Source organism: Hemitrygon akajei, unplaced genomic scaffold, assembly GCF_048418815.1.
Source record: "Hemitrygon akajei unplaced genomic scaffold, sHemAka1.3 Scf000037, whole genome shotgun sequence".
NCBI classification, from domain to species: Eukaryota; Metazoa; Chordata; class Chondrichthyes; order Myliobatiformes; family Dasyatidae; genus Hemitrygon; species Hemitrygon akajei.
This window is the reverse complement of record NW_027331923.1, coordinates 8,527,171-8,555,000: the sequence shown is the minus strand read 5'-3', so window position 1 is coordinate 8,555,000 and position 27,830 is coordinate 8,527,171. Positions and strand designations below refer to the sequence as shown.

The 27,830-nt window shown below is 46.8% G+C and overlaps 1 protein-coding gene across 1 annotated transcript; it reads left to right on the top strand.

The window, feature by feature from the left end:
- The first annotated feature begins 507 nt into the window (after nt 1-507).
- Nucleotides 508-27,495, top strand: LOC140720166 (zinc-binding protein A33-like). The gene is made up of 7 exons (XM_073035049.1): nt 508-542; nt 12,115-12,331; nt 13,941-14,036; nt 14,454-14,687; nt 16,406-16,428; nt 16,516-16,634; nt 26,892-27,495. Exons 1-7 carry the CDS (start codon nt 508-510, stop codon nt 27,443-27,445), a joined length of 1,278 nt encoding a protein of 425 aa, XP_072891150.1. The 3' UTR covers nt 27,446-27,495.
- The last annotated feature ends 335 nt before the right edge of the window (nt 27,496-27,830 follow it).

Below are 27,830 nucleotides of genomic sequence, written 5' to 3'. Positions count from 1 at the left end.
CATACCCGGTTTTCTGGTACAGACATGTGTCGGCAGATTTCAATGCCACAGATTTAGGCTTCAGCAGACCTCATGGTGCATCCACAGCTTTTGGTTTGGGAATGTACAGCAAGTCTTTGCTCTTTGCACGTTGAACTTTGTTTTTCCTGTTGTTTCATGCGGAGGAAGATATTTTGTGAACTCTTTGAAATGATTCTTGTCCTGGGATAAACTGTTGTGCATGTAGGGATGCCCTCGGCTTTGGGAGATGCACAAAGATTTGGGGATGGGCATGGCGAGTATGGATTGAATTAGAATTTCATTGTCGAGGCAGCCATTTTCTGAACTGTGACACGATTCTGCTTCTGAGATTATCTAAAGTGCATTTGGAGTGTCAGCGGATTTGGGGTGCGCACTGAAATGGGGATAGCGTACATTTAGGGATTTGGGGTGCGCACTGAAATGGCGATAGCGCACATTTAGGGATTTGGGTTTGCGCACGAACACAGGGTGTATTCATTCTCCAATATGGCGGCGCGCAATGATTCGCGAATTGTGCAGACGTAGGGCTGTGTCGTCCAATATGGAGGTTCACATGTGGCTGTACACGGATTTTGAGTGACTCCCAGAATTGGATGTATCGGCCGATCTGGAGTGGGGATTTTTAATACTGAGACCGGCATTTCGGGAACTGTTTGAAATAATTCGTGCTCTGAGGGTTATGTTTGCGGGGGATGTCAGCATGTGTGGGTGCGCAGAGTTGGTGATTGAGCTATGGATTGGTGGTTTGTAGGCACATGACTTTGGGGGATGCAGACGGATTTGGGGGTTTGCACAGAATAAGGGGTTGTGTCGGCGAACATGAGGGCTCTCCACTCAGCCTTAGATCTCTCGGACAATAACAATACACAAGTCAGGCTGCTGATTACAGCTCAGCGTCCAACACAATCAGACCCTCAATTGTAATCAACAAGCTCCAAAACCTGGGCCTCTGTACCTCCTTCTGCAACTGGATCCTCACCAGGAGACCCCAGTCTGTGTGGATCAGAAATAACATCTCCTCCTTGCTGACAATCAACACTGGCACACCTCAACGATGCGTGCTCAGCCCACTGCTCTACTCTCTACACCCACGTCTGTGTGGCTAGGCTCATCTATAAACTTGCTGATGACACAACTATTGTTGGTGGAATTTCAGACGGTGACGAGGAGGAGTACAGGAGTGAGATAGATCAGCAAGTTGAGTGGTGTCGCAGCAACAACCTTGCACTCAGCATCATGAAGACAAAGGAATTGATTGCGGATTCAGGAAGGGGAAGTCGAGGGAACACACACCAGTCCTCATCGTGGGATCAGAAGTGAAAAGGGTGAGCAGTTTCCATTTCCTGCCTGTCAACATCTCTGAGGAACTATCCTGGGCCCAACATATTGATGCAGTTACAATGAAGGCACAACATCGGCTATATTTCATTCGGAGATTGAGGGGAATCGGTCTGTCACTAAAGACACTTGCAAATTTCTACAGATGTACCGTGGAGAGCATTCTAACTGGTTGCATCACTGCCTGGTATGGAGAGGCCACGGAACAGGATCGGAAAATGCTGCAGAAAGTTGTAAACTCAGCCAGCTCCTTCATGGGCACTGGACTCCACAGCATCCAGGACACATTCAAAAGATGATGCCACAAAAAGGTGACATCCATCATTAAGGACCCCCATCAACCAGGACATGCCTTCGTCTCATTGCTACCATCAAGGAGGATGTACAGGACCCTGAAGACACACTCACTGGTTCAGGAACAGCTTCTTCCCCACCATCAGATTTCTGAATGGACAATGAGGCGATACACACTTACTCAGGATTTTCCTTCACATTTTGCACTACATTTTAAGTATAATTTTATAAATACTTACTGTAATTTGTGTTTTTTATTTCTAGCTATTGCAATATACTGCTGACAAATTTCACCACATACCCCAGTGATATTAAACCTGATACTGATACACAAACACACACAGCTGGGCTCAGACATACAACACTCCCACATTCCTCCCTTTGTGACACCCTGCTTGCTCCGTGGCCCCCGGTATGAAGCTCAAACTGTTGCAACACCTGCCCTTTAAATTCATGGCTGAGGCTGTGTTGTGTCTGTTCACTGTTTGAGTTCGATATTAAATGAAGAGCATTGAATGGGAAGGAAGGTTTGAATAGAAGAATAAAGATCTCCTCTGAAGGTATATGGGGTCCTGGTGAGCGCGTACATGGAACACTGTGCACAGGTCTGGTCTCCCTCCCGGAGTCAGCCTGTGGGATGAAGGGAATGAAGAGATTTCCCAGATTGAGTTAGGAGGTGAGGTAGCGTCCTCGGAGAGATTATACTGACCAGGCCTGTCTCAAAATTAGAGAAATAAAAGGCCGTCTGACTGAGACAGACACAGTCTCACAGGGTATTGACAGGGTAGAGGCAGGAATGATGTTTCCTTTGGCTGTGGTGAGGAATGGGGGTCACAAAATCCGAGTTCACCTCAGCACGACGGAGATGAGGAGAAATTTCCTCACCCAGAGGGCAGTGAATCTTTGGAATTTTCTCCACAAGGTTTCTAAATTCGAAGGGCGAATTTTGGGGCTCAGCGATGCTGGGAACGTTGCGCTAAATTGGCGCTAAGGTCAAACATCAGGCATGTTCCGAGTGAAAGGCAGAACAGACGCAAAGGGCCGAATGGCCTGCTCCAGTTTCTTACTTTCTAAAGTCCGAGTTTACCTTTGCGCCTGGTTCTTCCTTGACCTACAGCCTGTCCTTTTGCACAGGGGAGCGCTCACAGCTCCGGAGTCCCATCGGCAGCCACTGCGGGGCAGCTCCCGTATCCCAGCAGCAGGAGACAGGTCTGGGAGGAAACTCCGGACAATAGGCCCCGATCCAAGGCGGGGAAAGACCGGGCACCCCCTGTGTGGCTGAAACATCTCACGGAATCTCCGCGCGAATCTTCACCTCCGCCATCGGAAGGGTTCAAAACACCGGCTGCTGTTGCAGCCTTAAAACGGGGAGCTACTCCCAATCTCGGGTCTCTCACCGGGTCCGCTCGTTCCCGATTCCAAACTTCGGTCCGCTCAGCGTCCCGCCCACTGACACACCTCAGCCAATGGAGGCAAGTTTCTCCCAGCGGTGGTCTCTGATTGGCTATGAGTGTGTCCGAGGGCGGGCTGCTGCCGAGAGCCGGAGATGTCAGTCACAGTTCGTTCTCAGAAACAAAGCAAGTTCCCCGAGGCTCAAAGTTCAAAGTAAATTTTATTATCAGAGTACATATACGTCGCCACATACCACTCCTACAAACATACAGAGCAAAGCTACAGAACGGTAACTATATCTGGATCACTGAAAGATCAACCAGAGTGCAGAAGACAACAAACTTCGCCAATGCAAATAAACAATGAAAACATGAAATAACCGCAGCGGCTGCCGATAGATGTCCGGTGCTCTCAGGGCTCCCTGTTCTATCTGACAGGACAAGAAACAGTGAGGCGCAAAGGTAAACTCGTGTTTCAGAAAATCAGAAATAGAGAAGGCGTGGCCATTCGGCCCCTTGCACCTCTTCTGCCCTTCACTCAGAACATGCTTGACTTTTGACCTCAGCACCACTTTCCTGCAACTTCCCATCACCGCTGAGCCCCAGGATATGTCCATTCAATTTAGAAACCTTGTGGAGATAATTGCAATGATTTACTGCACACTGGGTGAGGAAATTTCTCCTCATCTCAGTCCTGCTGAGCTGACCTCGGATTCTGAGTCTGTGAGCGTTGGTTCCACACCTTATGGGAAACATCATTCCAGCCCTTCCGCTGTAAATATCCTGTGAGATTGTGTTTCTCTAATTCTGAGACAGGAATGTGATCTGTCTCAGTCCAACCACCTCTTATTTCACTCATTTTGAGACAGCCCCAGTACGATGATTTGTTGTGGGAGCATCTCTATGGACAGCAGGTGAGTGCATTTATCCTGTGTTGTTCCACAGGCTGATGGCTGAGGGGTGTTAACTATTCTTGACCCTAGTGGGATGAGTCCTGAGGCTCTTGTACCTTCTAACTGATTACAGCAGTGAGAAAAGAGCCTGCCTGTGTGGTGAGCCTGATCACAGCCGCCTGTATCACCGTCCCCTCTGGCCTGCCCTATCCGGGACCAAAGGGATTGTGGACAGTAAATGTGGTACTCTGTCCAGTATCACTGTGATCCGTCCCCTCTGGCCTGCCCTATCCGGGACCAAAGGGATTGCGGAGAGTAAATGTGGTACTCTGTCGAGTATCACTGTGATCCGTCCCCTCTGGCCTGCCCTATCCGGGAACAAAGGGATTGTGGAGAGTAAATGCGGTACTCTGTCGATTATCACTGTGATCTGTCCCCTCCGGCCTGCCCTATCCGGGAACAAAGGGATTGTGGAGAGTAAATGTGGTACTCTGTCGAGTATTACTGTGATCTGTGCCCTTTGGCCTGCCTTATCCGGGACCAAGGTGATTGTGGAGAGTCAATGTGGTACTCTGTCGATTATTACTGTGATCCGTCCCCTCTGGCCTGCCCTAACCGGGACCAAAGGGATTGTGGAGAGTAAATGTGGTACTCTGTCGAGTATCACTGTGATCCGTCCCCTCTGGCCTGCCCTATCCGGGACCAAAGGGATTGTGGAGAGTAAATGTGGTACTCTGTCGAGTATCACTGTGATTCTTCCCCTCTGGCCTGCCCTATCCGGGACCAAAGGGATCATGGAGAGTAAATGTGTTACTCTGTCGGGTATTACTGTGATCCGGGCTGCCTTCCTGCCTCTTATTATTCTTGTCTGTGATTGCAGTGCGACAATCTCTGGCCCAATGTCCTATCTTTCTACAAACCCCTTCTCCGTCCTTAGCCAAGTGTCCTCTTCATCTGCACCGTCTGCACGATCCCACCACACGTTCTGGGTTCTTCGTTGGGACCCGAACTCCATCTCCTCACTACCGGTTCTCTGTGCACACTCTCGCTTTTCCCCAGTCCCTTTAAAGAGTCACTTACTCCCTATTCATCAGAATTTATGTCACCCGGGGCCAGGTCTGACACAGCGAATTGAGATTAGTTAACTTAAAGGAGTGGGCAGGCTTGGGTCTGAGACAGTTTAGAAAAGTCTGCACTGCCAGCTGGACATACTGATCTGTCCAGGGGTTTGCCGGCATTGGACTCTCACGTATCCTTAAAACGAGCTATAAAGTACGCAAGGGATTCTCCTTTTCTCTGTAGTTATCGGGTAAATTCACCAAAATCCGCGTGCAGTCGGGCTGTCATTCAAATGGGATCCCTTACCTCAGCGACCCACCGTGCCATGGCTTGTATTACATCAGCCCCTCTGGTGGTTCCCGGTCACCTTCGGGCGTCTGCCTGAGAAAGGGGAACCCACTCCCTGTCCCTGTCCGAGAGGTTCCATATATAACCCTGAGGAGTGGTACAAGTCCCCGGGCAGGGACTGGAATGGGGAACCCACTCCCTGTCCCTGTCCGAGAGGTTCAATATATAACCCTGAGGAGTGGCACAAGTCCCCGGGCAGGGTCTGGAAAGTGGAACCCACTCCCTGTCCCTGTCCGAGAGGTTCAATATATAACCCTGAGGAGTGGCACAAATCCCCGGGCAGGGTCTGGAAAGGGGAACCCACTCCCTGTCCCTGTCCGAGAGGTTCCATATATAACCCTGAGGAGTGGCACAAGTCCCCGGGCAGTGTCTGGAAAGGGGAAACCACTCCCTGTCACTGCCCAAGAGGTTCCATTTATAACCCTGAGGAGTGGCACATGTCCCCGGGCAGGGTCTGGTAAGGGGAACCCACTCCCTGTCCCTGCCCGAGAGGTTCCATATATAAATCTGAGGAGTGGCACAAGTCCCCGGGCAGGGTCTGGAAAGTGGAACCCACTCCCTGTCCCTGTCCGAGAGGTTCCATATATAACCCTGTGGAGTGGCACAAGTCCCCGGGCAGGGTCTGGAAACGGGAACCCACTCCCTGTCCCTGTCCGAGAGGTTCCATATATAACCCTGCGGAGTGGCACAAGTCCCCGGGCGGGGTCTGGAAAGGGGAACCCACTCCCTGTCCCTGTCTGAGAGGTTCCATATATAACCCTGAGGAGTGCAGGCAAGTCCCCGGGCAGGGTCTGGAAAGGGGAATCCACTCCCTGTCCCTTTCCGAGAGGTTCCATATATAACCCTGAGGAGTGGCACAAGTCCCCGGGCAGGGTCTGGAAAAGGGAACCCACTCCCTGTCCCTCTCCGAGAGGTTCCATATATAACCCTGCGGAGTGGCACAAGTCCCCGGGCGGGGTCTGGAAAGGGGAACCCACTCCCTGTCCCTGCCCGAGAGGTTCTATATATAACCCTGAGGAGTGCAGGCAAGTCCCTGGGCTGGGTCTGGAAAGGGGAACCCACTCCCTTTTTCAATGAATTCAGGTAAAGCCCCTGGTCCGGACGGTTATACTGTTGAATGTTTAAAATCCTTTTCTTATATACCCACTCCTTGGCTTTGTAAAATTTTTAAAGATGCGTTAAATGTAGGTAAATAACCACAATCTTTTTATGATGCCTCCATTTCTCCAATTCTTAAAAAAGATAAAGACTCCACTGAATGTGCATCCTATCGTCCAATATCCTTGCTGAATACGGATTCTAAGATTTTTACCAAACTTTTAGCCACTTGATTAGAAAATGTATTGCCTCAAATTATCTCTGAGTATCAGACCAGATTTATTAAAAACTGTTATTCTTCTTTTAACATTAGAAAATTAATTAATATAATTTATACTTTTTCATCTAAAATACCAGAATGTCATTTCCTTAGATGCTGAAAAAGCGTTTGTTCGAGTTGAATGGCTATATTTATTTAATACGTTGCAGAATTTTTATATTAGTTGGGTAAGGGACTTATAAGTTATTATAATATGCTGATGATTTGTTACTGTACATATCTGACCCTGAGAGATCTATTCCTGCTATTTCATCCTTACTTGCTCAGTTTAGTAGCTTTTCTGGCTACAAACTGAATTTTAATAAGAGTGAATTATTTCCATTTAAAATGCAAATTCCAATTTGTAAACACTTCCCATTAAAATTTGTCACAGATCATTTTACTTATTTGGGTATTAAAATTACCAAGAAACATAAGGGTTTATTTTACGTTAATTTTTTAATTTTAATTGAACAGATCAAGAAACTTGTTACCAGGTGCTCCCCATTATCTCTGTCATTAGTTGGTCGAATTAACACTATCAAGATGATAGTATTACCCAAATTTTTATATTTATTCCAAACATTACCAATTTTTATTCCTAAATCTTTTTTTGATATTACTGACTCCAAAATATCCTCGTATGTGTGGCAGAATAAAAATTGTAGACTAAGTAAAAAATATTTACAGAAGCCTAAGAAGGAAGGTGGTTTTGCTTTGCCAAACCTGAGATTTTACTATTGGGCAGTTAATATTCAATATTTAATATTTTGGACACAAGAATCGGTCATAGTACCTTGCCCACAATTGATAAATTTGGAGTATAAATCTGTACAAGACTTCTCATTGTTTTCTATTTTAGGATCTTCGCTTCCTTTTGCTGTATCTAAACCGAATAAACAAATAACTAATCCTATAGTTAAACATACATTAAGAATATGGTTTCAATTTCGTAACTTCTTTGGCTTGAATAATTGATACTTGCAAGTTAGAAATTTCTTGAATGTTAGTATTTTCTGATATTATGTCCAATGGACATTACAGAAAAAATTCTAGCTCTGAATCCTTGCCAGAAGGGTTAAGTAGCCATCATTTATCATATGATCATGAAAATACAGCCAGGAGTATCAGAAATAATTAAGAAGGAATGGGGAAAAGAACTTCACTGTCTTATACCCACAGAGCAGTGGGAGAAAATTTTACAATTAGTCAATTCTTCTTCTATTTGTGCTAAACATGCCTAATACAATTTAAGGTTGTTCATAGGGCTCACATGTCCAAGGATAAACTCCCTCGATTTTATTCTTATGTTAATCCAACCAGTGACAGATGTCATTCTGAAGTCGCTTCATTGACCCACATGTTCTGGTCTTGCCCCTGTTTGCAAAATTATTGGAAATATATTTTTGGTATTATTTCAACAGTTCTGAATATCAAATTGCAACCGCATCCTATTACTGCAATTTTCGGTTTACCAATGGTGGATAATAGTCGTTTATCCCCCCACAGCCCGGCGGATGATTGCATTTGTTACATTAATGGCTAGAAGATCTATCCTATTGAATTGGAAAGAAATTAATCCTCCAACTATATTTCAGTGGTTTTCTCAAACTATTTCTTGTTCGAGTTTTTAAAAAAATTCAAGTGTTGTCTTTGACCCTTCAGTTAATTATGAAGAAACTTGGAGACCATTTATTCAACATTTTCATATGAGCTAAACTGACTTTTCCTAAACCTTACTTTTGTTATCCTTAATTATTTGGATGGAGGTGCGGAGTTATTGACGCTACTGTCTATAATTAATAAAATGCAATGGCCGTTGTCGGTTAGGATTTTTTCATTTTTTGGGGGTGAGGGTTTCTTATTTTTTCCATTTTTTGTAACCACTATGAGTTTGGGAGGTTATTATCATCTATTTGTATTTATACCTTAACCTATTAATTATGTACTCTCAAGCTCTTTGTATTCATGTTTCATTTGTGTTTGTTTAAAATCAATAAAAAGATTTAAAAAGAAAGGACTATTCTGAGGAAAGGGTGGAATAGGCGCAACGGGCCGAATGGCCAGTCACTCTCCTGTTACTTATTTTCTGAAGCACGAGTTTACCTTTGCGCCTTGTTCTCCCTTGGTTTTCAGCTGTTCGGATTGCACAGGGGAGCGGTGAGAGCTCCGGAGATCCACCGGCAGCCGCTGCGGGGCAGCTCCCGTCTCCCAGCAGGAAGGGACGGGTCTGGGAGACAACTCCAGACAACAGGCCCCGATCCTCGGCGGGGAAAGGCCCGGCGCCCTCCGTGTCGCCGAAACATCTCACGGAATCTCCGCCGGTCTCTTCAGCTCTGCCTTCGAAAGGATTCACGACCCGCCGGTGGTGCAGCCGAAATCCGAGGCGCAGCTCCCGGTCTCCGACCTGACTCGGTCCCGTTTACAAACTCCGGCCTGGCCGGGCGCCTCAGCCTCCCGCCCACTGACACCGATCAGCCAATGGGAGCATCCTTCTCCCAACGGTGATCGTTGACTGGCTGTGTTTGTGAGAGGACGGGCTGCGGCTGGGAGCTGGAGGTGTCAGTCACAGTTTGTTCTCAGAATTAAAGGTAAATCCCCGAAACTCAAATTTCAAAGTAAATTTTATTATCCGAGTACAGATAAGTCACCACATACAATCCCGAGAAGCATTTTCATGCGGACATACTTAGAAAAAATATAGAATAGTTAGCATAACAGAAGCAGGCAGTGAAAGATCAGCCAGAGTGCTGAAGGTAACAAACTGTGCAAATGCAAATATGGAGAAACATCGATAAATAACAAGAAAATGAAATAACCGCAGCGGCTGCTGATGGATCTCCGGAGCTCTGACCGCTCCCCTGTGCAATCCGACAGGCTGAAGGCCAAGGGAGAACAAGGCGCAAAGGTAAACTCGTGATTTCGAAAATAAGAAACAGGAGCAGGCATTGTCATTCGGCCCGTTGCGCTGTTCTGCCCCTCACTCGGAACATGGCTGATCTTTGACCTCAGCGCCACTTTCCTGCAACGTTCCCAACATCGCCGAGCCCCTAAATATGTCTGATTAATTTAAAAAACGTGGAGAAAACTCCAAATATTCACCGCACAGTGTTGGGGAAATTTCTCCTCATCTCGGTCCTGCTGAGGTGAGCTCGGATTTTGAGTCTGTGATCCCTGGTTCCACTGTCCAGCCAGGAGAAACATCATTCTTGCCCCTGCCCTGTAAACACCCTGTGAGACTGTGTCTGTCTCAGTCAGGAAGTTTCTCCATGTGAACCTTGTGTTAATGAAATTGGTGACAGTTCTTTCAGACCAGCAGCTTTGACCACAAGAACACCAGACAGTGGTCAGCATGGGATGTGCTGGATGAACGCAGTGGAGTTCCCTTATCAGACCATCTGGCAGAATGCCTCCTCACCAGATCTCACCAACAGGCACCAAGACCTTACCTGTCTGGCGGCGAGAGGGTCCCTCCCAGTCTGATCCTTGCTGCATGCCCGGAGATCACTCCCACAGCGCGCTGCGTCGGGATTACTGCAGTGGAGACGAGAGGGCCCCTCCCAGTCTGATCCTTGCTGCATGCCCGGAGATCACTCCCACAGCGCGCTGCCGCGAGATTACTGCAGTGGAGACGAGAGGGCCCCTCCCAGTCTATTCTTGCTGCATGCCCGGAGATCACTCCCACAGCGCGCTGCCCCGAGATTACTGCAGTGGAGACGAGACGGTCACTCACCTCTTTGCGGACTGTGGGCTGGCGGAGATCTGTGGAGAAAGATGTAAGGGCCTGTGCCACAGCAGCTGCGTGACAGAAGGCTCACTGATCCTCGGGCTGTTCCCAGGACGCGCAGGAAAACGGACAGCGAGTGCTGCCGGGGAACTCGGGGAAAGACCCCCGAAACTTGTTGGTCCGCCATCACATCGAGATGTCCGGAGAGCATGAGAAAAGCTGGGAACCCTTGTCATTCCGGAATACTGCCGACTGGCACACTCTAGGCTGCAGGGACACCATTGAAATTACAGGGTTCCTCTACTACTGAGGGAGGGGCCGGGTTGGCCGAGGAAGCCTCTCAATTATTGTCGTAGTGAAACACCACAGGGCCGACAACAGCCCTATCGGTTTTAACGAATGTAAAGGAAACTAGATACCTCATAGACAACGAATCTAAATTCATTGGGTAAAGGCGCTGCACGGTGTATCATTGTCAATATTTTATAGTGAATGAAGTTTATTTTGATAAAAATAGCAACTTTTGTGCTCTGTCCAGACTGATGGAACCGGGTTTTCCATTGGAGCCGGGACGGACATGGGTTAAGTTTCTTCACGAAGGGCGGTTGAAATCAGGACTTCACCGAAAATAGAATTTCCAGTCCTGTGCTTTTTTTTTCCTGCAGCCACGGGTCGGTCATCACTGCATCTACCTCCTCACAACACAAAATCCTCTCCACACACCCAGCTTCATGGCATGAACTAATTTAATAGTGACTTCAGTTACTTACTTAACTACCGTTTTAGCCAGACTCTCTTTCGACCTCCACAAAAATGAAAACGAGCTGCTGGAGGATCTCAGCGAATCAGGTAGCATCTGTGGAGGGAAATGGAGAATCGACATTTCAGAATGAGACAGTCCAGATGAAGTCTGCAGTCTCTCGTGCCTCTCTTTTCAAAACTTGTCCCTTTCAGTCCGGCCTCAGACTCTTCTCTCCGGTTTCATTTCTGTTCTGCTTCTTCTTTAGCCCATCACGCCTACTGGGATACAGGCCGTTAACAGCAGCTCTCCGAGGGTTGATCGGCCCTGTGGTCTCTGTTTTCCCCACCCGACTTCAATCGCCTTCCAGGGGAAGGTCCTTCCGACCGCAGGGATAAGGACTTTGGAGATTCAGTTGACGTTTATGTAGCACTAGGCTTTTACGGGATGGGGTTGTTAACCTCATGCCCGACCCTCCTCCTTTTGCAGCCGGGCTTGGGCATGGCCGAGTTTTCATTTCTGCTCCGACCTGCTTAATCTATTTCTGATCCCTCCCTGAAATAGATAGCACAATTCCTTCCCACAGACAGCAACATAATTTCAGTGGCCAGAATTTCCACTGAACATATCCAGCAAAACCATGTTCACTCCCAGAGACTGCAGCGCGCGTAGTGGACAATCGCGGTACTGCAGGGGATCAGCAACTCCCCCGAAAGTGAAGGCATTCTGAATCGGGAAGTGCTGGGAGTTAACATGGCTTCGAAAAGAAAGGCCGAGAGTTGGATCGAGGAAGTAATTTGTCGCGTTTGCCTGGATTTCTTCACCGATCCGGTTATACTGGAGTGCGGACACAACTTCTGTCTCTCTTGTATCACATGGTGTTGGGAAAGGGAGCAGAGAAACTCCTGCCCGGAATGTAGAGAGGCGATTGCTGACCGCACCCTCAGGGTGAATCGGGCCTTAGCAAATCTGGCTGAAAAAGCTCGAAATATAAATCTGAATCCGAAGGGGAAGGAAAGTAAACGTTACTGCGAGGAACATGAGGAAGAACTGAAGCTGTTTTGTGAAACGGACAAGACACTGATCTGTGTGATCTGTGCGGTTGCGCAGGAACACAGAGAGCACCGCTTCATTCCGATTAAAGAAGCTGTTAAAATCTACAAGGTAAAACTAACGTTAATTTGATACTCAATAGACAATAGGCAATAGACAATACTGCCTTCTGGGGCAGAGCATTCCACATATCCACCACTCTCTGTGTGAAAAAGTTTTTCCGCATCTCTGTTCTAAATGGCCTACTCCTTATTCTTAAACTGTGGCCTCTACTTCTGGACTCACCCATCAGCGGGAACATGCTTCCTGCCTCCAGCGTGTCCAATCCCTTAATATTCTTATATGTTTCATTCAGATCCCCTCTCATCCTTCTAAATTCCAGTGTATACAAGCACAGTCGCTCCAATCTTTCAACATATGACAGTCCCGCCATCCCGGGAATTATCCTTGTGAACCTACGCTGCACTCCCTCAATAGCAAGAATGTCCTTCCTCAAATTTGAAGACTAAAACTGCACACAATACTCCAGGTGGGGTCTCACCAGGGTCCTGTACAGCTGCAGAAGGACCTCTTTACTCCTATACTCAATTCCTTTTGTTATAAAGACCGGCATGCCATTAGGTTTCTTCACTGCCTGCTGTACCTGCATGCTTGCTTTCATTGACTGATGTACAAGAACTCCTTGATCTCGTTGTACTTCCCCTTTTCCTAATTGACTCCATTCAGATAGTAATCTGCCTTCCTGTTCTTGCCACCAAAGTGGATAACCTCATATTTATCCACATTAAACTGCATCTGTCATAAATTCGCCGACTCGCCTAGCCTGACCAAGTCACCCTGCATTCTCATAACATCCTCCTGACATTTCACACTGCCATCCAGCTTTGTGTCATCGGCATATTTGCTAATTTTACTTTCAATCCCTTCATCTAAATCATTAATGTATATTGTAAACAGCTGTGGTCCCAGCACTGAACCTTGCAGTACCCCACTGGTCACAGCCTGCCATTCCGAAAGGGACCCTTTAATCGCTACTCTTTGTTTCCTGTCAACCCATTTTCTCTTGTCCTTTTTACCATCACGTGAACCTCTAAAACGAACACACCATTCTCTGCAACTTCTGCCATCTCCATCGGGATTCTACCATCTATCCGTCCCACATTCCATCCCACACCCCATAACTCTCCGCTCTCGGTAGGAATCGCTCCCCGGACTGTATCGCCCTTATCCACTCGCTCCTCCCCACTGATCTTCCTCCTGGCACTGACACCTGAAAATGGGACAAGTGCCTCGTCTGATTCCTACACCTCTTCCATCGTCACCATTCAGGGCTCCAAACAGCCCCAAATCCCCTCCCCCCATTACCTCCACGGTCAATTGCCCTCTCACCTTAGATTCCTTCTTCTCCAGCCCTTTACCTCTTCCACCTGTCCCCTCTCAGCTGCTCACTTCATCACCCTCCCCCACGTTTCCCCTCACGTTGTCTCACCCGTCACCTGTTAGCTGGTTCTCATCCCCAACCTTTTTATTCTGGCTTCTGTCCCATTCCTTCCCAGTCCTGATGAAGGGTCTCATCCCGAAACACCATCTGTTTATTTCCCCTGAATCTATGTTGCCTGACTCACTGAGTTCCCCCGGCATTTTGTGTGATAGTCGGGTTTGATCACCTGTTTCTTTTGATGCATCTTTGTTTCTATTTCCTTCACTCTCTGACTTCCAGGATCAGCTGAAATCTTCCTTAGACTCTCTCACAAAAAAGAAATCAGACTTCCAGGAAAAGGAGCAGCAACAGAAAAAGAAGATTTCCAGAGTTCGGGTGAGGTTTCCTGAGGGGAATTTCTGACATTACTGTATAGTTTTGCTCTCTTTAATTCAAAATAGCCGAGTATCACAGCTCCAGTGACCTGGGTTCGATCCTGACATCTGCTGCTGTCTGTGTGGAGTTTGCATGTTCTCCCTGTGGTCATGACAGTTTCAGACACATTCCAAGGACATGCTGGATGAATGGTTAACTACCATTAACCCTGTGAAGGTAGTGGAGGGTGTATGTGAAGCAGGTAGGAGTTAATGGGTCAATGAGGGAGAATAGGTTTTAGGAAAACGTGAGGGAATGGCGTTGACGGGAATGTCTCAGAAGTAGTATTGACCCCAATGGACCGAATGGTCACTTTTATGTCATAAGGAAATACAACACAGCAATGCAGTAAACTAATCTTCACGTTTTATTCGACAGAAACAGTCCCACAGCGTTCAGTCCCAGATCACATCCCAGTTTTCTCAACTGCGCCGGATTATCACCGAGAAAGAGCAGAGATTACTCAGGGATCTCAGGAAGGAAGAGGCGAGGATTCTAAATCCAATGGAGAAAAATTTTCTTAAGATTCAAAAGAATATGAGGTTTATTCTGGAGGAAATCTCAAAGTTAAAGGAACAGATGGATCAAAAAGACAGTGTGATATTTCTCAAGGTGAGGGATTACATTTCAATTTATTTCTGTATAATTGAACTAAATGAACAGTGGTATATTTGAAATAAACACAGCACAGCGGCCCATTCTACCAAATGAATTGCCGCTGCTGGTGACCTCCTTGTTCTCCTTGCATGAGGCACCTCCAATCACTCCGCTGATGACATTCTAAAATGTCGGAGATAGGTATTCGATTCTTTATCAGCAACATAAAATATTTAAGCGATGAAATTTCTGCATAATTAATAATAAATTATTCTGCAATGTATCAGTCAACAAATGATATGGCACTTGCCAGTCCCAGGCTCAAAACAGCCCAGAGCAAAGTACGAATACGTAACTTATTCCCTTCACCTATACCACATACCCACTCACGTTACTGGTTACCATAATAAACACGTAACACAGAATACAATGCAGACAGAAAACAGACGTGTTGCTCCTACACACAGCATTTACAAATGGCAGTAAACAGTTTCTCACCAAACAATTGATGCATCTATTCAGAGTTGATGTTGTCCTAAAACTGGACTTCCACAACTTCTGTACATCCCAGGACAGAATGCAATCTTTTCTGAAATGCTTTACTCTAATTATAACACAGAGCTGCTGACTGTGTCCTTAATTACCGCATTAAATATCCTCTAAAACTCCCATTAACACCCAGTTCCAGTCACAGGCTGTGAGTGTGTCTGGTGCGGTGGGTGTGAGGGTCTCTCTGTCAATCAGTGAAAACAAAGAATGTGACCCACACATCAGACATAAGCTCCATAACTGGTTTCCGTCAGATTACGGAAAATTTCACTGTCTCTACTTTTTCGGATAAGTTCTATATGGGATTGTGTCCCATTCTCCGTCATGAGCAGGCCATTCAGTCCATCTTCTCCTACCAATTACCCTCGGCACAATCCTCCGGCCACTTACTCACCAAACCCAGCAACAGTGCCCTGAACTTCCTGGTCCACCACGTGTTTATCCAGCCTCCCCATTACATTCAATCTCTGCTGTTCCATTTCAACCACTCCTGTGGCACTGAGTTCCACATCCTCTTCACTAAATTTCTTGTGGGATTTATTAAAAATCACCTGGCATTTTATCTTTGACTGAAGGTCTCCCCTTAAATAGAAACATAGAAACAAAGAAAACCTACAGCACAATACAGTCTCTTTGGCCCACAATGCTGTGCCAAACATGTACTCACTTTAGAAATTACCTTCAGTTACCCATAACCCTCTATTTTTCTAAGCTCCATGTACCTGTGTGGGAGTCTCGTGAGAGACCCTGTCGCATCCGCCTCCACCTTCGTTGCCGGCAGCTCATTCCACCCATTCCAAAATACTTACCCCCTGACATCTCCTCTATACTGCTTCCAAGCACCTTAAAACTGTGTTCTCGCCTGTTAGCCATAAATGAACTACTTTCTCCACCTGCACAAGATCAAATCCATCGCTAATCTTAAATTGTTGCATTTTATCATTCTGATGTCTTATCCAGATGAAAATGCACAGACTGTCCTGTCTTTCCTGTAAGTTTCATCCTCTCAGTAATGCTCTAACTTTCAGAAACATTCCCTGCAATTTTCCCCATGGTTCTGATTGTTCGTGTGAATGAGTGACTGCGGGAGTGGGGATTTTCAACACCTTGTCATGATTTGGATGAAATTCAGAATGTCGACAGTAAGTCAATGTTTAACCAGATTTGTGTTTTATTTATTTCAGGACGAAGCTCGTTGGAACAGAAGGTAGGACATGCTCTTTACTAAAACTCTGAATGGATTTGTAAAATAGTTCAGAATAGCAATTTATAACCAGCAGTTTAATATTTACAGGATTAATGACAATGTCCAGGAATTGTCAGTGACAGATGAGGCCCTACCGGTTGAAAAATTCGATCACCCCTATTTGTTGAAAACAGTGCTGAGAGAAACGTTTGATACTATTAATCAAGGTAAAACTTACAAAGATCATTTCTGCTTGTTTATGAAGCTCAATTGTAATAATTTGAAGCAAGGATTGGCTCTGATAATGGACTGAAGGGGAACTGAAGTTTATTCCACATCAACCCCACCGACTGGGAGGCATCACTGTCCACGGTCAGCTGGAGATGTCAGACCCCTGAACACACCAGCACAGGGTCACAATACAACCAATACACGGGACTGGCAGATGAACCACTGTGTCCCGATCCCAGGCACACTGCACTAACACATCAAGACACGAATTTGAATCCTACCACAGGAGCTGGGAGTTTAATACTGACTTGATGATATCGTAGGGAATAAAAGTGGGTATCAGTGTGGTGACCGGGATTGTCAGAAAAATACACAAGTCCTTAGTGAGCTGTGAGTCTGACATTGTAGTATTTCAGAGGAGGAAAAGAAATTACAGTGGTCTGGAGAGGAGTTGGCCGAAGCAAATTGGAAGGAGATGCTGGCAGGGATGAGAGCAGAGCAGAAATGGTGTCAGTTTCTGGGAAAATGAGGAAGGTGAAGGATACATGTATTCCAAAAATAAATAAATACTCAAATGGTAAAATAGTACAGCCGTGGCTGACAAGGGAAGACAAGTTAATGTAAAGGCAAAAGAGAGAGCAGAGAACAAAGCAAAAAACAGTAGGAAGACAGAGGATTGGGAAGCTTTTAAACCTACAGAGAGGAAATAAAAGAAAAATTAAATGTGAATTGATTTGACTTTGTTACGTTCATCCTTCATCTACATGACGAGTAAAGATCTTTATGTTACATCTCCGTCTAAATGCACAATGTGCAACTTATAGTAATTTATGATGAATAATATGTTCAACATGATAGTCAGGATTACACAGAAATACAGTTGTGTCAGCATGATTTATGCATTCTGATGGGACTGGTGGAAGAAACTGTCCCGGAACTTGTTGGTCCTGGTTTTTATGCTGCGAAACCGTTTCCCGGATGGTAGCAACTAGCACAGTTTTTAGTTGGGATGACTTGAGGTTCCAATGATCCTTCAGGCCCTTTTTACATACCTGTCTTTGCAAAACGAGCTAGCAGACAATATCAATTTGTTTTTCAAGTATTGTAAAAAAAAAAATGAAATCGAGATGACAGTGAATATAGGCACGCTAGAAAATGAGGCTGGATATATAATAACAGGGGATAAAGAGATGGCAAATAAACTAAATGAGTATATTGTATCAACCCTCAACGTGGAAGACACTAGCACTGTGCCCGGTGTTGAAGGGTGTGAGGGAAGAGAAGTGAGTGCAGTTACTGTTACAAGGAAGAAGGTACTGAAAAAGCTGAAAGACCGATACTTACACATCACCCGGATGAGATGGTTTAGTAAGGAAGAAGGCAGCAGAAAGGAAATTATAGACCAGCTAGCCTCACCTCAGTGGTTGGGAAGAAGCTGGTGTCCATTGTTAAGTATGAGGTTATGGAATACTTGGTGACCCTGGACAAGATAGGACAACTCAGCATGGCTTCATTAAGGGAATATCTTGCCTAACCAACCTGTTGGGATTCTTTGAGGAGATTACAAGTACGATCGATAAAGGGGATTCAGTGGAAGTTGTATATTTGGAATCTCAGAAGGCCTTTGACAAGGTGCCACACATGAAGGTGGTAATCATTTTCAGAGGCCATGGTATTACAGAAAAATTACAGGCATGGTCAGAATATTGGCTGATTGGTGGGAGACAGCGAATGAGAGTAAAGGGATCCTTTTCTGGTTGACTGCCGTGACTCGGATTCCACAGGAGTCAGTGTTAGGACACCATGATTTTATGCTGTATATCAAGATTTAGCTGATGAAATAGACCATAAGATGTTGGAGCAGAAGTAGGCCATTCGGCCCATCGAGTCTTCACCACCATTCAGTCATGGGCTGATCCAATTCTTCCAGTCATCCCCACTCCCCTGCTTTCACACCATACCCTTTGATGCCCTGGCTAATCAAGAACCTATCTATCTCTGCCTTAAATATGACGGCCTTAACAGCCACTTGTGGCAACATATTCCACAGATGTTCCAACCACTGACTAAAGTAATTTCTCCACACCTCAGTTCTAAAAGGAAGTCCTTCAATCCTGAAGTCATACCCTCTTGTCCTAGAGTAGATGGCTTTGTTTCCAATTTTTCTTATGATATGAAGATTGGTGGAGGAGCTGGTAGTGTTGAGGAAACAATTAGGCTGGACAAGGACTTGAATGAGGAGAATGGGAAGGAAAGTGGCAAGTGATATACAATGTTGGACAATGCGTGGCCATGCACTGTGGTCGTAAAAATAATGTGCAGATTTATTTTTCAAATGGGGAGAAAACCCAAAAAGCTGAGATGAAAATGGACTTAGCAGTCACTCTGCAGAACACCCTAAAGGTTAACTTGCAGGTAGAGTCAGTGGTGAGGAAGGCAAATCCTTCCATTCAATTCAAGGGGTTTAGATAGCATTCAATCCAAGAGCAGGGATGTGATGCTGAGGCTTTATAAGGCACTGGTGAAGCCTCACCTTGAGTATTGTGAACAGTTTTGGGCTCCACATGTATGCAAAGATGTGCTGGCATTGCAGAAGGTTCATTTCATAAGGATGATTCCAGGAATGAAACGGTACTCATACGAGGAACGTTTGATAGTTCTGTGTCTGTACTCACGGGAATTTAGAAAGATGAGGCCGGATCTCATTGAAACCTTTTGAACATTGAAAGGCCCAGACAGAGTAGATGTGGAAAGGATGTTTCCCATGGTGGTGGAGTTTAATACAATGGGGCACAGCCTCAAGCTAGAGGGGGGTCTATTTAAAACAGATGCAGAGAAATTTGAGCCAGTGGCTGGTGAATTTGCAGAACTTGTGAGTATTTAAGGCAGAGCTTGATAGGTTCTAGATTGGACACAATATCAAAGGTTACGGGGAAAAGACCAGAGAGTGGTGCTGGGGTGGGGAACGTGGATCAGCCATGGCAGAGCAGACTCGATAGGCAAATGGCCTAATTCTGCTCCTATGTCTTATGGTTATCAGACCACTACATTGAAGCATTGTGAGAATGAGCTCGGACACACCAACAAGCATTGACATGGGTCAAGATTTCATCTCGGAAGAAGCAAACACAGCATAACCGGCCTGGCAAAGCTCCCTCACACACACACACACAGGAAGGATTGGCAGATTGTAGTCAGAGCCTCAGCAATGTACGTTGTTATTTCCCTCAGTAACCTGGAAACCAATCTCTTCAGAGACAGTCATTTATTCATTTAAACAACTCAATCATGTGTGACACATTGTCAACACACATCAGACATGTGATGACACACTGTAACATACAAATTCTTCAATGTGCACACTCTCCTTCAATGTGTATACACAACGCACGGATATTTACCATAATCAACACACACACACACACACACACACACACACACACACACACACACACACACACACACACACACACACACACACACACACACACACACACACACACACACACACACACAGATATACTATCAGAGTGTGACACACGGCCACAGAAATAGGCACAAATTCCCAATTAGGATTGAATTCTGCCGTCCTTACCCAGTCTGTCTGTTCTGTGGCACTGAGCTGCCCTCTGACGTGACGTCACATCAACACTTCACAGACAGACTCCGGGGTGAGATTCCTCAGGAGGATGATCTGGGAGGGTTTGATGGATGTTGAACTCACGGCCCACTTCATCAATCTGCAAGACTAAGATGTCTTCTTGAGCACTACAGCTGAATAGCCCAAGCTTACCCACTCTCTGCTTTTAACCCAAGCCCCCAGTCAAGGTAACATCCTCCTGAAGCCTCCTGTCCAGTGTAATGACATCCTCCCCATATTTGGGAACCGGAAATGCAGACAATGCTCCAAGTGTGGACTATCATCGACATCAAAGGCCTTGCTGAATTTCATGTGGACAGTGTGGAATAGGCTGATGAATACAGGACTGAAAGTGTTTTTTTTAGATTGGGACAAGAAGGGCGGCGTGGGAGTTAAATTCTGAAGGAAGGCAGTTCTGTAAAAAACTTTGCGTACAAGAACGGCGAGACTGCGCAGGACAGCGCGGAGAGTTTAAAAAGATGACCACCCTATACAGCGGGCAGCGGAGTGGGTGGCAGCAGAGTGTAGGGCTTTGGCTCAATGGGCTTAGGCGGTAACGGGAAGAGCCGAGAGCGAGGCACCGACTCTTTTTCTCCCCTTGGCAAATCGGCCCAGACAGACGGGGGAACAGCAGGGCACATTAGCTAACGGTTTAAAAAGTTTGTGTGTTTGGCGAAGTAAGTGGGTGAGTAGACCTATCTTTCTTTGTTTCATTCCTGTAGAATTAGGTAGCATGTCTGCAGGGTTAGTGCTTTGTTCAGGGTGTCAGATGTGGGAATCCAGGGAGACCTCCAGCCTCCCTGATAGTCATATCTGCACCAGGTGAACCGAGATTCAGCTCCTCGGAGACCGTGTTAGGGATCTGGAGCTGCAGCTTGATGACCTACTGCTTATTAGAGAAAATGAAGAGGTGATAGACAGGAGCTACAGGGAGGTAGTCATCCCTAGGCTACAGGGGTCAGAAAACTGGGTGACTGTCAGGAGAGGGAAGGGAAATGCCCGGATAGTGGAGAGCACCCCTGTGGCTGCCCCCCTCAGCAACAAGTATATCGTTTCGGATGCTGTTGAGGGGGATGACCTGACAGGGGACGGCCATGGTGACCGGGTCTCTGACACTGAGCCTGGCGCTGTTGTGCAGGAGGGAAGGAGGGAGAAGAGGAATGCGGTAGTCAGAGGGGATTCCATAGTCAGGGGAACAGACAGGAGATTCTGTGAGCCTGGTAGAGATACCCGCATGGTGTGCTGCCTTCCAGGTGACAGGGTACGGGATGTCTCGGATCAGGTCCAGAATATTCTGAAGGGAGAGGGCGAGCAGCCAGCTGTCTTGGTACATGTTGGTACCAATGACATAGAGAGGAAAAGGGAAGAGGTCCTGAAGAGAGATTTCCGGGAGTTAGGAATGAAGCTGAGAAGCAGGAGCTCCAGGGTAGTAATCTCAGGATTGCTACCTGTGCCACGTGCTAGCGAGGGCAAGAATAGTAGGATCAGGCAGATGAATGCGTGGCTGAGAGACTGGTGCTGGGGGCAGGGCTTCAGATTCATGGATCATTGGGATCCATTTAGGGGGAAGTATTAACTCTTCAAAAAGGACGGGTTACACCTGAACCATAGCGGGAATGTTTAATAGAGCTGTTAGGGAGGGTTTAAACTAATTTGGCAGGGGGATGGTAAACCGGAATGATAGAGTGGAGGAGGGGGAAAACAGAAATAAATCTAAGATAGTGAGCAGTGAAGATGTCAGGAAGGACAGGCAGGTGATGGGGCAAATTTGCAGCCACTGGGATGAGTTGCAGTGCAATCAAAACAAAAAGTACCAAATACTGGACTTAAGGTGTTATACTTAAATACACACAGCATAAGGAATAAGGTGGATGATCTTGTCGTACAGCTACAGATTGGCAGGTATAATTTTGTGGCCATCACTGAGACGTGGCTAAAGGATGCATGTCTCTGAGAGCTGAACGTCCAAGAATACACGGTGTATCGGAAGGATAGGCAGGTAGGCAGAGGGGGTGGCGTGATTTTATTGGTAAGAAATTATATTAAATCATTAGAAAGAGGTGACATAGGATCAGAAGGTGCAGAATCTTTATGGGTTGAGCTAAGAAATCGCAGGGGTAAAAGGACCCTGTTGGCAGTTATATACAGGCCTCCTAACAGCTGCAGTGATGTGGACTACAAATTACAACAGGAAATAGAAAAGGCTTGCCACACGGGCAGTGTTATGGTAATTGTGGGGGATTTTAACATGCTTGTGGATTGGGAAAATCAGGTCAACACTGGATCTCAAGACAGAGAATTTGTAGAATGTCTACGAGGGGGCTTTTCAGAACAGCCTGTTGTTGAGCCCACTAGGGGATCAGAGGTACTGGATTGGATATTGTGTAATGACCCAGAGGTGATTAGAGAGATTGAGGTGAAGGAACCGTTAGGAGGCAGTGATCGTAATATGATTGAGTTCACTGTGAAATTTGAGAAAGAGAAGCCGAAATCCGATGTGTCGGTATTGCAGTGGAGTAAAGGAAATTAAAGTGGCACGAGAGAGGAACTGGCCAAATTTGACGGGAAAGGGACACTAGCGGGAGGACGGCAGAGCAGCAGTGGCTGGAGTTTATGCCAGAAGTGAGGAAAGTGCAAGACAGATATATTCCAAAAAAGAAGAAATTTTCGAATGGAAAAAGGATGCAACTGTGGCTGACAAGAGAAGTCAAAGCCAAAGTAAAAGCAAAGGAGAGGGCATTCAATGAAGCAAAAATTAGTGGGAAGACAGAGGATTGGGAAGTTTTTAAAAGCTTACAAAAGGAAACTAAGAAGGCCATTAAGGGGGAAAAGATGAACTATAAAATGAAGCTAGCAAATAATATCAAAGAAGATACTAAAAGCTTTTTCAAGTATACAAAGAATAAAAAACGGGTGAGAGTGGATACAGGACAGATAGAAAATGATGCTGGAGAAATTGTAATGGGAGATAAGGAGATGGCTGAGGAACTGAATGAGTATTTTCATCTGTCCTCACTGAGGAAGATATCAGCAGTATGGGGGACACTCAAGGGTGTCAGGGAAGAGAAGTGTGCGCAGTCACAATTACAACAGCGAAAGTACTCAGGAAGCTGAATAGTCTAAGGGTAGATAAATCTCCAGGACCAGATGGAATGCACCCTTGTGATTTGAAGGAAGTAGCTGTGGAGATTGCAGAGGCATTAGCAATAATCTTTCAAAAGTCAATAGATTCTGGACTGGTTCCGGAGGAGTGGAAGATTGTAAATGCCACTCTGGTATTTAAGAAGGAGACAAGGAAGCAAAAAGTGAATTATAGACCTGTTAGCTTGAGAAATGGTTGGGATGTTTCTGGAGTCAATTGTCAAGGATGAGGTTACGGAGTACCTGGAAGCATATGACAAGATAGGCCAAACTCAGCATGGTTTCCTTAAAAGAAAATCCTGCCTGACAAACCCATTGAAATTTTTTGAGGAGATTACAAGTAGGCTAGACAAGGGAGATGCAGTGGATGTTGTGTATTTGGATTTTCAGAAGGCCTTTGACAAGGTGCCGGACATGAGGCTGATAAACAAAATAAGAGCCCATGGAATTACGGGAAAGTTACGTACGTCAATACAGCATTGGCTGATTAGCAGGAAACAGAGAGTGGGAATAAAGGATCCCACTCTGGTTGTCTGCCAGTTACCAGTGGTGTTCCACAGGGGTCCGTGTTGGGGCCGCTTCTTTTTACGTTGTATATCAATGATTTGGAATATGGAATAGATGGCTTTGTGGCTAAGTTTGCTGATGATACAAAGATAGGTGGAGGGGACGGTAGTGCTGAGGAAAGAGAGAGTCTGCAGAGAGACTTGGATAGATTAGGGGAATGGTCAAAGAAGTGGCAAATGAAATACAATGTTGAAAAGTGTATGCTCATGCACGTTGGTAGAAGAAATAAATGGGCAGACTATTATTTAAATGGAGAGAATTCAAAGGTCTGAGATGCAATGGGACTTGGGAGTGCTCGTGCAGGATACGCTTAAGGTTATTCTCCAGGTTTAGTCTTTGGTGAAGAAGGCAAATGCAATGTTGACATTCATTTCTAGAGGAATAGAGTATAGGAGCAGGGATGTGATGTTGAGGCTCTATAAGGCACTGGTAAGACCTCACTTGGAATACTGTGTGCAGTTTTGGGCTCCTTATTTAAAAAAGGATGTTCTGACAGTGGAGAGTGTTCAGAGAAGATTCACTAGAATGATCCAGGAATGAGAGGGTTAACATGTGAGGAACATTTGACCACTCTTGGACTGTACTCCGTAGAGTTTAGAAGAATGAGGGGGAACCTCACAGAAACATTTCGAATGTTGAAAGGCATGGACAGAGTGGATGTGGCAAAGTTGTTTCCCCTGGTGGGGGAGTCTAGTTTGAGAGAGCATGGCTTAAGGATTGAAGGGCGACCATTCGGAACAGAGATGCAAAGAAATTTTTTTAGCCAGAGGGTGGTGAATCTCTGAATTTGTTGCGGCAGTGGAAGCCAGGTCATTGGGTGTATTTAAGACAGAGATTGATTGGTATCTGAGTAGCCAGGGCATCAAAGGTCATGGTGAGATGGTGGGGGAGTGGCACTAAATGGGAGAATGGATCAGCTCATGATAAAATGGCGGAGCAGATTCGAAGGGCCGAATGGCCGGCTTCTGCTGCTTTGTCTTATGGTCTTATTTGAATGCACCAGTATACGTAATAAGGATCTTGTAGCACAGGTAGAGTTTGGCAGGTGCAAACTTAGGCAGGTACGACTTTGGTCGAAGGAATAAAGGCAGAGACAATTCTGTAAACAGGGCGAAAATTCAAAAATCAGAGGTGCAAAGGGACATGGGTGTCCTTCTGCAGGATTCCCTGAAGGTTAACTTGCAGTTTGTGTCAGTGGTAAGATTGGCAAACTCAATGTTTGCTTTCATTTCGAGAGGATTAGAATACAAGAGCAAGGATGTAATGCTGAGGTTTTATAAGGCATTGGTCAAACCACACTTGGAGTATTGTGAGCAGTTTTGTACTTTCTATAGGAAAACACGTGCTGGCATTGGAGGGGGTGCAGAAGATTCACAAGAATGATTCCGGGAATGTAAGAGTTCACATATGAGGAGTGTTTGTTGGTTCTGGGCCTGTACTCACGGGAGTTTAGAAGAATGGCTGATTTATTATCCTATCAACCCTATTCTCCCGCCTCCTCCCCATAACTTTGGAGACTCTGACTGATCAAGAAGTTTACTTATTAACTTCTGCTTTAAAAATCAAACAGGAGAAAATCTGCAGATGCTGGTAATCCAAGCTACACAGGTCCTGATGAAGGGTCTCACCAGATCTTTCTGACTCCTGTCTGGAGAGAGTTGATGTTGGGAGGATGTGGGTGGGTCGAGAACGGTAAGCACAGCCTCCGACTATAGGGATGTCCATTTAGGACAGAGATGAGGAGGAATTCCTTTATCCACAGGATAGTGAATTTGCCACAGGCAACTGTGGAGGCCAAATAATTGAGTATATTTAAAGCAGAGTAACACACACAAATTGTTGGCGGAACAGCAGGCCGGGAAGTTTCTATGGAAAAGTGTAAACAGTCGACGGTTCAGACTGAAACATTTCATCAGGACCTGTGTTGCTTAAGGGTTCCTGCAAATTCATCCCCTGTCCTAATGAGGGGCTGCGGGGGATGGGGTTGTGGGAAAGGGGACAAAGTCATCCTCATCTGCCATCTTTGCCCCCTCCAGCTTCTCATTACGTCTACACACACAGTTCACCCACTGGATTTCCAACCCTCCCCCTCCCGGTTCAATCTGCCTTTCATCTCTCCCCTACTGGTTCCCATTATCACCTCCTTTACTGTCTCAAACCATCACACTCCCCCACTTCACACTCACAAATGAATGTGAACATTGTATGACGGGCCTGTTCCTGTGCTGTACTGCTCTATGTTCTCTGTTCCCAGTTTCAAGAATGAGAGATCTCATGGAAAGACAAAATACTTTCAGGGGTCAACAGGCAGTAGTTAGGGAGGATGTTTCCCCTGTCTGAGGAGTCAAGGGCCAGGGGTCTCTCTGCTCTCCGTCCAGCGGAAAACCCCTGGGGAGACATTAGTTGTCCATCCGCTTTTGGTGAGGCTCAGCGGCCTTTCCCTCGGTCCCGGAGGCCCGCTGCCCGAGTCTCCACCCGATCCCCGGGGCCGCGCTGCCCGAGTCTCCACCCGATTCCCGGGGCCGCGCTGCCCGAGTCTCCCCCCGATCCCCGGGCCGGGCTGCCCGAGTCTCCCCGCGATTCCCGGGACCGCGCTGCCCGAGTCTCCCACCGATTCCCGGGACCGCGCTGCCCGAGTCTCCATCCCCCCCCCCCCCCCCCCCGATCCCTGGGGCCGCGTTGCCCGAGTCTCCACGATCCCCGGGGCCGCACTGCCCGAGTCTCCCCGCGATTCCCGGGGCCGCGCTGCCCGATTCTCCCCGCGATTCCCGGGGCCGTGCTGCCCGAGTCTGCCCCCGATCCCCGGGGCCGCGCTGTCCGAGTCTCCCCCCGATCCCCGGGACCGCGCTGCCCGTGTCTTCCCCCGATCCCCGGGGACTCTCTAATTCTCTGCTTCTCCCCCCAGTCTCTGTCACCCTGGATGTGGAAACGGCGAATCCGTGGCTCGAGGTGTCTGAGGATCGGAAGAGTGTGAGATGGACCCGGACACGGAGGAATCTCCCTGACACCGGGAAGAGATTCACAGGCTGGGATTGTGTGCTGGGATCGGAGGGATTCACATCGGGGAGACATTACTGGGAGGTGGAGGTGACGGGGAATCGGGACTGGTGGCTGGGAGTCACCGCAGAGTCAGTGCAGAGGAAGGGATTGGTCAGTCTGAGTCCGGAGACCGGATTCTGGGTCATCGGGCGTTTTGATGACGTGTTATATCGGGATTATGACGTGTCCCGTGATTTCCCCTCCCCCGAGTCCCGTCTCCCTGCCGGTCCCATCCCCGGGAGGGTGGGAGTTTATCTCAGTTACGAGTCCGGGACAGTTTCATTTTACAACGCGGAGACCAAGTTCCATCTCCACACCTTCACTGGGAATAAATTCACGGGGAAACTTCATCCTTTCTTCGCGACCTGGTATGAAAACCAGTGGCTGAGAATCTGCTCCGGTTCCGCTCAGGGTCTGTAAACGGGTCGGATCCCGGGACCGGCGTCAGTAGTAAAGTCCCTGTAAATATAAATGTGTGGAGAGTGCAGCTAAATACGTGGCTAAGGAGATGGTGCAGGAGGGAGGGCTTCATGTTTCTGGACAATTGGGCTTTGTTCCCGGGAAGGTGGGGCCGGTTCCGACGGGACAGTTTGCCCCTGAACTGGAGGGGGACTAACATCCTTGAGGGTAGATTTGCCAGTGATGCTCGGCGGTGGGGGGGGGGGGGGGGTTGGTAACAAAGATTTGCAGAGGGAGGGGAACCAGAGTGTCAGAGCAGATAGTGGGGTGGAGGAGGATAAAGGTCCTGCGAGGACTGCATGTGTAGACAGAAATCAAAGGTTTGTACATTAGGTTGTAAATTAAT